Source organism: Saccoglossus kowalevskii, chromosome 2 (assembly GCF_978046115.1).
Source record: "Saccoglossus kowalevskii chromosome 2, keSacKowa6.1, whole genome shotgun sequence".
Taxonomy (NCBI): Eukaryota; Metazoa; Hemichordata; class Enteropneusta; family Harrimaniidae; genus Saccoglossus; species Saccoglossus kowalevskii.
This window is the reverse complement of record NC_140642.1, coordinates 22,987,700-22,998,806: the sequence shown is the minus strand read 5'-3', so window position 1 is coordinate 22,998,806 and position 11,107 is coordinate 22,987,700. Positions and strand designations below refer to the sequence as shown.

The 11,107-nt window shown below is 33.7% G+C and overlaps 1 protein-coding gene across 1 annotated transcript in view; it reads left to right on the top strand.

Annotated features, from left to right (window-relative positions):
* The first annotated feature begins 401 nt into the window (after positions 1–401).
* The window catches only part of LOC102808810 (2-oxoadipate dehydrogenase complex component E1-like), a 23,018-nt gene continuing 12,312 nt past the window's right edge, over positions 402–11,107 (top strand). Inside the window, exons 1-6 of the mRNA XM_085492995.1 lie at positions 402–720; positions 2,367–2,481; positions 3,196–3,269; positions 5,766–5,869; positions 8,049–8,156; positions 10,735–10,846. Of these exons, the coding sequence (XP_085349121.1) occupies positions 534–720; positions 2,367–2,481; positions 3,196–3,269; positions 5,766–5,869; positions 8,049–8,156; positions 10,735–10,846 (700 nt within the window). The 5' untranslated portion in view covers positions 402–533. The remainder of the gene's footprint in view (positions 721–2,366; positions 2,482–3,195; positions 3,270–5,765; positions 5,870–8,048; positions 8,157–10,734; positions 10,847–11,107) is intronic.

Here is an 11,107-nt window from a genome sequence, read left to right as displayed (position 1 = left end):
ATATAAATAGAACATTATCATAGAGTATAAATTTTAACGTGCTAGATAAAGTAAGGAAAAACAAGGAGAATGCAGTGAGAAGAAATACTGTAAAATGGTTAACTATTCACTGGGTTTTAATTTGGCTTATTTCGCTGACTGGAAAATGCGCTAAATTAAAACCCAGTGAATATGTAAAATTTAGCATAAAACATATTATCTAAATGATAAAACCGTGAATTTAAAACCCACTGAATATGCCTGAAATGATAAATCAGTGAAATTTAAACCCAGTGAAAATTAGTCATTTTACAGTACTACTTTTAGACTACTGTATGTGTACGTGTACGTCGTTACGTCATACAGTCCGCGGTCGAGAGTATGCGCCCTCATACGAGAATATTTTTAGGTGAAAGGTTAAGTTGTGCGCCATGCGAGGTTTTTCAGAGCTCTCTGTGATTAATCTTTGTATTTTATAGACTGACCGGCATTTATGGCGTGATCGTTCTTTGTGGTAATTTTCTTGTATGGCTAAGTTATAACTCGTAGTTGAGATGTATAGAACAATCAGGTTATATGGAAAACGCTTTGCAAATGCAAGTGCGCATAAATGGATATTTACCGGTCGATCACCACCACCAACATTATCGTCGATGGTTGCAGTACGGTCGTACCACTCGGACGATGGTGTACATGGCTACCGACCTGATACGACAAAGCAGGTCCCATATACGGTTGAAGGTACGTACGCGTTGATTCATTTGTAAAAAAAACGTCTATAATAAAACCAGGAAAACCGAATCCTGTTTTTGTAGAATCATATCGACGGTGACCGTGACGGTTATTGAAGAGCAATGCGGGCAGTGCATTGCCATTGAACTCTTGACCTGAGATATTAAGTGCAGAAATATCATTATTGCAAACGTTCTCAGTTGATCGGCTTCACGTCCCGCATTTGTTTACACAGAGGGTGAGACATGTTCATTCTCCCCTTTAATTACACTATTATTTTTTTTAAATTCAGTTTTTACGCTGAACGAAAAACCAGCAATATTGCTCGTTGTTTTGGTAACATATTATAAACTGATATATTCACAATATATTTAGGACACACTATTACAACTCTTGGCTAAAATTCTAAATTTAGAACTACAGCCAATTGAAAAAAATTAAATTAGTCAAGCACCATATTTAAAAACTATCAATAACAGAAATGATATTAAAATGATGCCACAGCTCAGACAAAATAGACATAAGCTAGAAACTGAGGTAGGTCGCCACAAACAATCTAAAATACCTAAAGGAAGATAGACTATGCAAAATATTCTATGTTGTTGAAGATTATTTATTAATTAATTATTAATTAAAATTTTATTACAACCTGTGAAAATTACAACTATGAACACACACAATATTGTATAGCCATTTTTTAAAACAAATTTTAGACTTTTATGTACGCTTACACTTAATACCCGTAAGCAAATGCCAAATCTGGATTTTTTGTTAAATCCTGTCAGGATAGAATACTGTGTAGCATACTTTATTTTGCATATTGGTACACACTTACAATAGATGATTTTCTGTTCACCGCAAGTTCTTGTGCATTGCATGAAAGGTGTGAACCCAACATCTGCTAAAAAATGGAAAAATATTATTTTTATAGCTCAATGTGTGAACAAGAATCGCTCAATGTATAATCAAGAATCGTTAAGAAGGGGATATTTAGTTGAGATGCCCTTACTCCATCAAAATTTGCCACCATCTAATATGTATTATCAAGTGTGAAAATAAATAAATATAACTGCCCTTGCGCTTGTTGAATCTCGGGCGGTGTTTTGACACCTCTACAACGGTATGATCTTTGCTGGTCCTGTTTTCGCATTTGATTTCACCCACATTGCAGGATCTTGCAGTGAATGAAAAATTACTACTGGTACCCTAATACAATTAAAACAAATCTACCGTACAAATAGCTGGCAAAATAAACTACTATAAATATAGCATTAATTTATGTTGACGCAGGAGAACTTTGAAAGCAATACATTTAGATATTTTGCGGAAGTGATAGGTTCAATCAGGAGTATATGAAAAGAGGGATACCAAATGTTGTTTCCATGGAAACAGTGACATTGTTATTTTCCAATTTCCAATTTGCCTTTCAAGTTTTTGCACTATCAGGATTTCATATAGGGTTCATGAAGACAGCATTTCACAAAAGTCACTGAAACACTGTATCGTGGGTCTCTGAAAATTAGTCACTGTAGCCCCAAGACCACCAAATATAGCTTATGTGTAATCTCTGAGTTCACCTTTAATTGACATGATGTTTTAATGTTCTCTCTTGTACTATTCACTACCACTCAATCATATTACTGGTTATTTTTCAGAATCAGTGATTCAAAACAGAATATCAAATGCAAACTTAGTAAGACTAGTTGCAGCATACAGAGAGCATGGACACAAAAAAGCCCAGTTAGATCCATTACAATTAGTGGAACAAAGGTATTTAAATTTATTGTTATTTTGAGTTAAATAATAACAGCTGTGCAACTTGCAAGATGAATCTGAAAATCATCAGATTTTAGATTTTCTTTGCTTTTTTACAGCATTTTTGCATTAAAGATGGTTGACCTAACACACTTATTGGACAGCAATTTCTTGAGACTTTCCGAAATTATTCTTTATACATGTAATTGATTGTTTTAAATTCCGAAGGAAAAAAACTTGGAGTACCCAAGCTAGTTTTTGACTTATCAACCACACTTGTATTGTATTTTGCCATTTTCAATTTGGGTTACATGTATTGTTTTGACAACAAGTGATAAGTAAAAATAAAAGATTTAAATATAGTTTTCATTAAAGATTAATCATGCATTATATTTGATCAGTCCATAAATCATTATTTTGAATTGCTCAATGTGACCTCTAAACCACTGACACGCAACAAGTTGTACTACCGGGTAATTCACTGGCGCAATGGAAAATCATACATCTGTAATTTAGAAACATGAAATTCTCATTTTATAAACAAAATGCCTGTAAAAATGAAGGTCACCTATATAGTTACATACAATTTTATTTTTCCTGAAGATCAACTCCCCAGCAGTCTACAAGCTGGCTCAACATGATCTTGAGGATTTTGAGATCCCCACAAAGTCAGTCTTGTTAACGGGCACACTGCACAAGCTACATCATTTTTCTTTTTTCATATTCCAGGGCTGTTCCTGAGTTGAATCCAAGCTTGTATGGGTTCTCACCAGAGAGTCAGGATATACAGTATGATTTAAATGGTATGTGTATATTCATAAATGACTACATGTGTGTGCAGACAAAACACTGCAGGATTATTGAAGCAATAAACCAAAGATTTTTCATAATCCACGATATATACAATTGGCGTAAGTGTGTATATGGAGTAGATCAGGCAAAATCGAGTGGTATACTTCTCTTCAGTGGTGGTCTATTGCCATTATATTATATTAACTTCATTTTATATATAATTCTAATTTCTGAAACAAGTGGTGGAGCAAATTCACACCAATATTTCAACATTGAGGGGCTTATTTCAATAGTTGCTTGTTAGCTGCAATGGTCATCTCGTTTAAAAAAAATATATACCACCCATTAGTGTTGTACGCTTATTACGTTTTAAGGATTGACAAAACTCTCGGGTTTACAAGTGAGCATGGCATTATTTTTGCTGTTGTTTGTGAAATTAATTTTCTCATCCATCTTTTTTAGACCCAAAATACCCAAAGTCTGCAATGTTTGGCATTGCACTCTGTTCATGTCACAGAATATTACATACCCCTGCTTTGTGATATTCATGTTCATGGGTCTACGTCTAAACATTAAAAAAGACCATGATATATATATATATATATATTATTGTAATTTTCTTTTTCTGAGTCAATATCCACATAAGAATACGATTATGCAATAAAGATTATGAATATGTATTTTACCACAGCTTTTATAATTAAAGACATTCTCTCGCCCAATCAAAATTTACATATTACTGTCACTGTCGCGTTGAACATGTTCTAATCATGTAATGATCTCAAAATGCACATAGCAAACCAGTCAGCAACGTAGCTAGCAATGTTGCTGTTTTGGTGTTCGCACAATATGGCGGTGAGGAACTTGATAATAATAAAATTATGCACTAAACATTGCTATTTTTTAATAGACTGAAATGTAAATATTGCGATTTGTTTAAAAAAATGTGTAAATTTTTTCTGCAATCGTAGTGATGATGTGTTTTTTTACTCCCGTGTGCGAAGCACAAAAGGGAGTCTTTGCAGTTACCCTGTCTGTATGTCTGTATGTATGTATGTCACTTTTTTTGTTCCACCGTTATCTCAAGAACCACTAATCAAATTTTGATGAAACTTGGTACATAGATGCTCTGGGATAATGCGCAGAGTTGATTAGGTTTTGGTAAAAATCTATGAATATTAATTACCTAATTTGCATGATAATTAGCTGATTTTTAGCTGTCCCATAACTGTTCCACTGATATCTGAAGAACCACTCATTGGATTTTGATGAAATTTGGCACATGGATGCTCTGAACTAGTGCGTAGATTTGATTAGTTTTGGGTAAAAATCTATGATTATTAATTACCTAATTTGCATGATAATTAGGTGATTTTAAGCTGTTCTATGACTTTTCCACTGATTTTTGAAGAACCACTCATTGGATTTCAATGAAACTTGGCACATGGATGCTCTGAACTAAAGCACAGATTTGATTAGTTTTTGGTAAAAATCTATTAATATTATTAATTACCTAATTTACATAATGATTAATCAATTTTCAGCTTTTCCACTGATATCTCAAGTACTAATCATAACATTTCAATAAAACTTGGTACATAGGTGTCCTATGACACTGCACAGACCTGATGGTTTTTAGGGTAATATCAGTACATATTAATTACCTAATTTGCATAATTAACTTTAGCTTTTGATATTTCGAGTAGTAATGATCACGTTTCAATGAAACTTGGTACATAGTTACTTGAGGACTGTGCAGAGACCTAATTAGTTTTTTGGTAAATATTTGTGCATATTAATCACCTTATTAGCATAATTAGTTAATTTTCAGCTTTTCACCTGATATCTCAAGTACTAATCATCACATTTCAATGAGACTTGCGACATAGATATTCTAGGACTATGCAGAGACCTGATTAATTTTGAGATAAAAAATTGTGCCTATTAATTACCTAATTTGCATAATTAGTTAATTTTTTGCTGTTCTATGGCTGTTGCACTGATGTCTAAAAACCACTCATTGGATTTCAATGAAACTTTTAAAGAGTACCCATCACATTTCAATGAACCTAAGAGTATGCACCATATTAGTTTTTGGTAAATATTTATGCTTCTTAATCACCTAATTAACATAATTAATTAATACTAATATCTCAAGTATTGATCATCACATTTGAATAAAACTTGGTACATAAATGCCCTAGGACAATAGACAGCCTGATTAATTTTGGGTTAAAATCTGTTCATATTAATTCTCTAATTAGCATAATAATTAATATTTTTTTGGTTCTAATCACATTCCAATGAAACTTGGTACATTGTGCAGACCTTATTAGTTTTACACCTAAATCTGTTCATATTAGTTACCTTATTTGCATAATTAGTTTTCAGCTATTCCATCAATATCTCAAGTATAAGTAATTTTGAATTAATTTTTAATGTGTCTCGAAAACTCTCAGCACACAGGAGTTCTTTCTAAGCTTTCTTTGATTTAAAATTATTTTCAGGCATTTTGAACATCAATAAAAACACAGCTTCAGCCAAGGAAATAATAGAACATTTAGAAAATATCTACTGTAATACAATTACTGCTGAGTTTTCCTACTTGACGGTGAGTATGTGGTGGATTTTTGACCTTAAACATAAAACAGTTGGGCACTTTTATATCATAATATTTTTTGGATGAACTGCCAATGTAATATTGTTTTATGATTAATCCTTGAAAACAAAGATCACCAAAAAAAGACATCAAACTGAAGTGCATGCTGGAATGAAATCCAGTTACCGGTACGTACATCAGTAGTACATGTGTCCAGCTGTTTTCAACTTGGAAATTCTGCAATGCAGATCACATTTTTCTGGTTCATGGAAAATATTTAATTAAAAATTGTTTAATTAATTTAGTCAGATAAGAGAAAAGAGTTGTGATTTGAGCAATATATATCACAATTGTTCTACTTTTCATGGTGCTTTGTGATAGAAAACACTTTTTGGGTGTTTTGTATGGAATTTATTTTCACTGAATCATTTCTTACCATCATTTCAATAAATTCCAAGCGAAAATAGAGTATTTTACAGTATCTGGCTAGCTAGTTGCTGCTCGTATAAGGCATTAGCATTTATATGTCAATTGGGTTTTAATACCATAGTGCAAGTGAAGATGAATATGTAGGTGACATGTGTGTACCATATCTGAAACATCATCCTGGGTAATGTTTTGGGTAATAGGTCATATTTTGGCAGGTCTCATAATTAAAAACTTGCGGCCTAATTTTAAAAATCTAATTATTTAATGAAACCTATTGATTCACAGTGTTCAAAGGAAGATTTAAATTAGTATCCCTTTAATTCACGCTCTAACTTTTTAAAGTAATTATTAAATGTATCCTTTTAGTTAGCGGTGTTCAAAAAATAATCTAAATTTGTAATTCATGCTCTAACTTTATGTGTAAATCAAGAATAAAATACTGGCGGGACATGTAGTGGTTATCAGTCAGAGTGTCTGTCCATCTGTCAAACATTCATCCATACAGTGTCGTATCAGGAGCACTTCTACTCACTTCTTGTGAAACTATGATCAGCCTAGGAAGTTAACTTTTTGGCAAAGAGCAAAATGCTCCTAAACCTAAAATTTTATGAGCAAAATTGTTTCATGCGTAAAACAAATAAAATGTGTTATGCTAATCTTTGCGAATACAACTACAATAATGACATACTGAAATGAGAGATAATGTTCTGTTACAAAAAGTCCTGAGTTTTATCCTGGTCGGAGATTGCATGTTCGATGTTACCATCAGTTTCATATTTGGTAGTCTGGCCGGAACTGATTCATGCATCCACCTGTGAACAGAACTTGAAGGATCAAATTCGTCCATGCTAGGGCCTTCCAGGCTGATAAGTATTAGATCACCCTCATCTTCTGTTTTGTGGCTGGATGCGAGGATGTAAGATCTGATGTCCCGGAATTTGTTGTTGGAATTTTGTTCTGTTCAACCGGCCGAAAGTAATTAGTAATCTGCTTATTCGCCATGTCTTGTTTGAGCCGAAAATTCGACAGTGTGACATTGATTATTGTTCTTTACAACACGACTTAATTGACACTGAAAAACGCTGTCACGTTAGCCAATGAAAATTATTTAATTGACAATCAAAGAGCTGCCGACAGTGTAAACCGGCATTCATTTAAAAAACTGTATGCCCGTATTTTGACTAGAACAAAACAACTGCCAATAACATATTTACAATTTCTTTATTATGACCAGTATGCTCTCAATTGCAATATGACACTTGTCATGCGCCTGAAACTAGACTTTCCGAGTACATCGTAAAATATTCAAAGCCTAAAGGTCGTGCACGGTATCTCGTCTGACTTGTGCAAGGCATGTTTCAGCTGCGTGTAGGGCTTAAATTTTCACTCGCAAAATACGACAGTTTCTGAAAACCACAAGCTAAATGCGGATACTTACAAGTTTGTACTCGCATAGACGTATTTTTTAGGTGCATTTGCGAGTAGGTACTCGCAACTTCCTAGGCTGATGATCTCTGATGGCTTTCTTGTTACTATTTGTGCATAAACTGACTTGAAAGAAATTTGATTATGGATTTTAATTTTTTATTATTTACATATCAAACATTATTAATTTTATGGTCTTAGCATAACCATATGCTAGATGTACAAATGTATGTGCATATGCATGTTCCTCACTGAATAAATAATAAACAGGTCTGAAAACACAACAAAATCATTCGTTATATTTATATATATATGTATATGTATTATTTATATGTAGGAAGAAAGTGAAAGAGAGTGGTTTGCCAATAAATATGAAGAACTTGCAACATATACTCTGTCTACTGATGAAAAGAAGGCATTGGTGCTCAATTTATGCAAATCACAGGTAATAGATAGGATAACAGTCAGACTGGCAGATGAAATCATACACACCATTTTTACCCAGTCTTCCTATTGAATTGAATTTATTCATTCATTTGATGCTAGTGATATTTTTTGACCTTAGTTACATCTGTGATCTCATTGTTATCTTTTGACCTCAAGAATATCTATGACTCCAGTGATATCTTCGAAGCAGATGTTGTTGTTTTTCTTACCCTAGTGATATCTATGGACTCCAGCAATATCTGTAAACTCCCATGATGTCTATAGACTCCAGTAATATCTTTTGACGTCAGTGATATCATTTGATTCCAGTGATACTTTTTTGACTCGATCCAGTGTTATGTTTCGACTCCAGTGATATCTTTTCGTCCCCAGTGATATCTTTTTGTTCCCATTGATATCTTTTTGTTCCCAGTGATATCTTTTTGTTCCCAGTGATATCTTTTTGTTCCCAGTGATATCTTTCCACTCCAGTGATATCTTTTTGTTCCCAGTGATATCTTTTTGTTCCCAGTGATATCTTTTTGTTCCCAGTGATATCTTTTTGTTCCCAGTGATATCTTTTTGTTCCCAGTGATATATTTTGTCCCCAGTGATATCTTTTGTTCCCAGTGTTATCTTTCCACTCCAGTGATATCTTTTCGTCCCCAGTGATATCTTTTTGTTCCCATTGATATCTTTTTGTTCCCAGTGATATCTTTTTGTTCCCAGTGATATCTTTTTGTTCCCAGTGATATCTTTTTGTTCCCAGTGATATCTTTCCACTCCAGTGATATCTTTTTGTTCCCAGTGATACTTTTTTGACTCGATCCAGTGTTATTTTTTGACTCTGGTGATATATTTTTGTCTTCAGTATTATATTTCGACTCCAGTGATATCTTTTCGTCTCCAGTGATATCTTTTCGACTCCAGTGATATCTTTTTGTTCCCAGTGATATCTTTTTGTTCCCATTGATATCTTTTTGTTCCCAGTGATATCTTTTGTTCCCAGTGATATCTTTTGTTCCCATTGATATCTTTTTGTTCCCAGTGATATCTTTTTGTTCCCAGTGATATCTTTTTGTTCCCAGTGATATCTTTTTGTTCCCAGTGATATCTTTCCACTCCAGTGATATCTTTTTGTTCCCAGTGATACTTTTTTGACTCGATCCAGTGTTATTTTTTGACTCTGGTGATATATTTTTGTCTTCAGTATTATATTTCGACTCCAGTGATATCTTTTCGTCCCCAGTGATATCTTTTCGTCCCCAGTGATATCTTTTTGTTCCCAGTGATATCTTTTTGTTCCCATTGATATCTTTTTGTTCCCAGTGATATCTTTTTGTTCCCAGTGATATCTTTCCACTCCAGTGATATCTTTTTGTTCCCAGTGATATCTTTTTGTTCCCAGTGATATCTTTTTGTTCCCAGTGATATCTTTTGTTCCCAGTGATATCTTTTTGTTCCCATTGATATATTTTTGTTCCCAGTGATATCTTTTTGTTCCCAGTGATATCTTTCCACTCCAGTGATATCTTTTTGTTCCCAGTGATATCTTTTTGTTCCCAGTGATATCTTTTTGTTCCCATTGATATCTTTTTGTTCCCAGTGATATCTTTTTGTTCCCAGTGATATCTTTTTGTTCCCAGTGATATCTTTTTGTTCCCAGTGATATCTTTTTGTTCCCATTGATATCTTTTTGTTCCCATTGATATCTTTTTGTTCCCAGTGATATCTTTTTGTTCCCAGTGATATCTTTTTGTTCCCAGTGATATCTTTTTGTTCCCAGTGATATATTTTGTCCCCAGTGATATCTTTTTGTTCCCAGTGATATATTTTGTCCCCAGTGATATCTTTTTGTTCCCAGTGATATATTTTGTTCCCAGTGATATCTTTTTGTTCCCAGTGATATCTTTTTGTTCCCAGTGATATCTTTTTGTTTCCAGTGATATCTTTTTGTTCCCAGTGATATCTTTTTGTTCCCAGTGATATCTTTTTGTTCCCAGTGATATATTTTGTCCCCAGTAATATCTTTTTGTTCCCAGTGATATCTCTGATACATATAGATACATGATACGTATAAAGGGGAATTTATATCTATGACCTCAGCGATATCTCTCATCATACATAAATAATGTTGAAAATATTGTGAGTGAAATGGTCTATTGAATTTTTATGAATATTACATATGATAAATGTATTTGAATACAGATTTGAATGCCATCAGATTTGTAAACAATATACACTCGCTGTGTTAGGAGGTTTTGTTTGTCATTGAAGGTTAGTTTGTCTGAGGGGTAAGAACCTTTGTACTCTCAAATTGAAATGTGTATTTTTAATATTTCATATTTTTATAGCAAAAACAACTTAAAGCGAGGGAGTAGTCACCTGCGCATGCATCAGACGATCATAGCATGTCATTGTTTACAAACAAGCGTCTACCCATGAGCCTTTGCGTTTTTAGCGTGTGTTGTTATTGTTGCTTGGGACTCAATTCCTGCGCATGCGCAGGCGACGACCCTCTCGCTTTAACAACTTTATAAATCTGGTGTTATAGTGTAACACATGATAAATCTCCTGTAATTTCTCTCACTGAACAGGAGTTAGATCATTTCTTGGCTGCCAAGTTTACCACAGTGAAGCGATATGGTGGGGAAGGAGCAGAGAGCATGATAGGATTTCTTCAACAGTCATTTACTGAAGCAGCACATTGTAAGTCATACATGTGATCTTAGACTCCTTGACTGGTTTCATACCAAGAAGAAATATAAAAAAAATAATAAAAAGGGAAGGTCACATTTTGGAGAAAATTGAACAAAATTAACAGAAATAGGGTTAGGGTTTCTCATGTTTCTCAATATCTCCAAATGTGGCTTGGTGAGAAAATTTGCATATTGTTTTCAAGATTTTTACCTCTGCTGACCGAGAGGCTTTTTATTTTGATTAAGTCTATGAAAGTGCTGTTTAATTGTC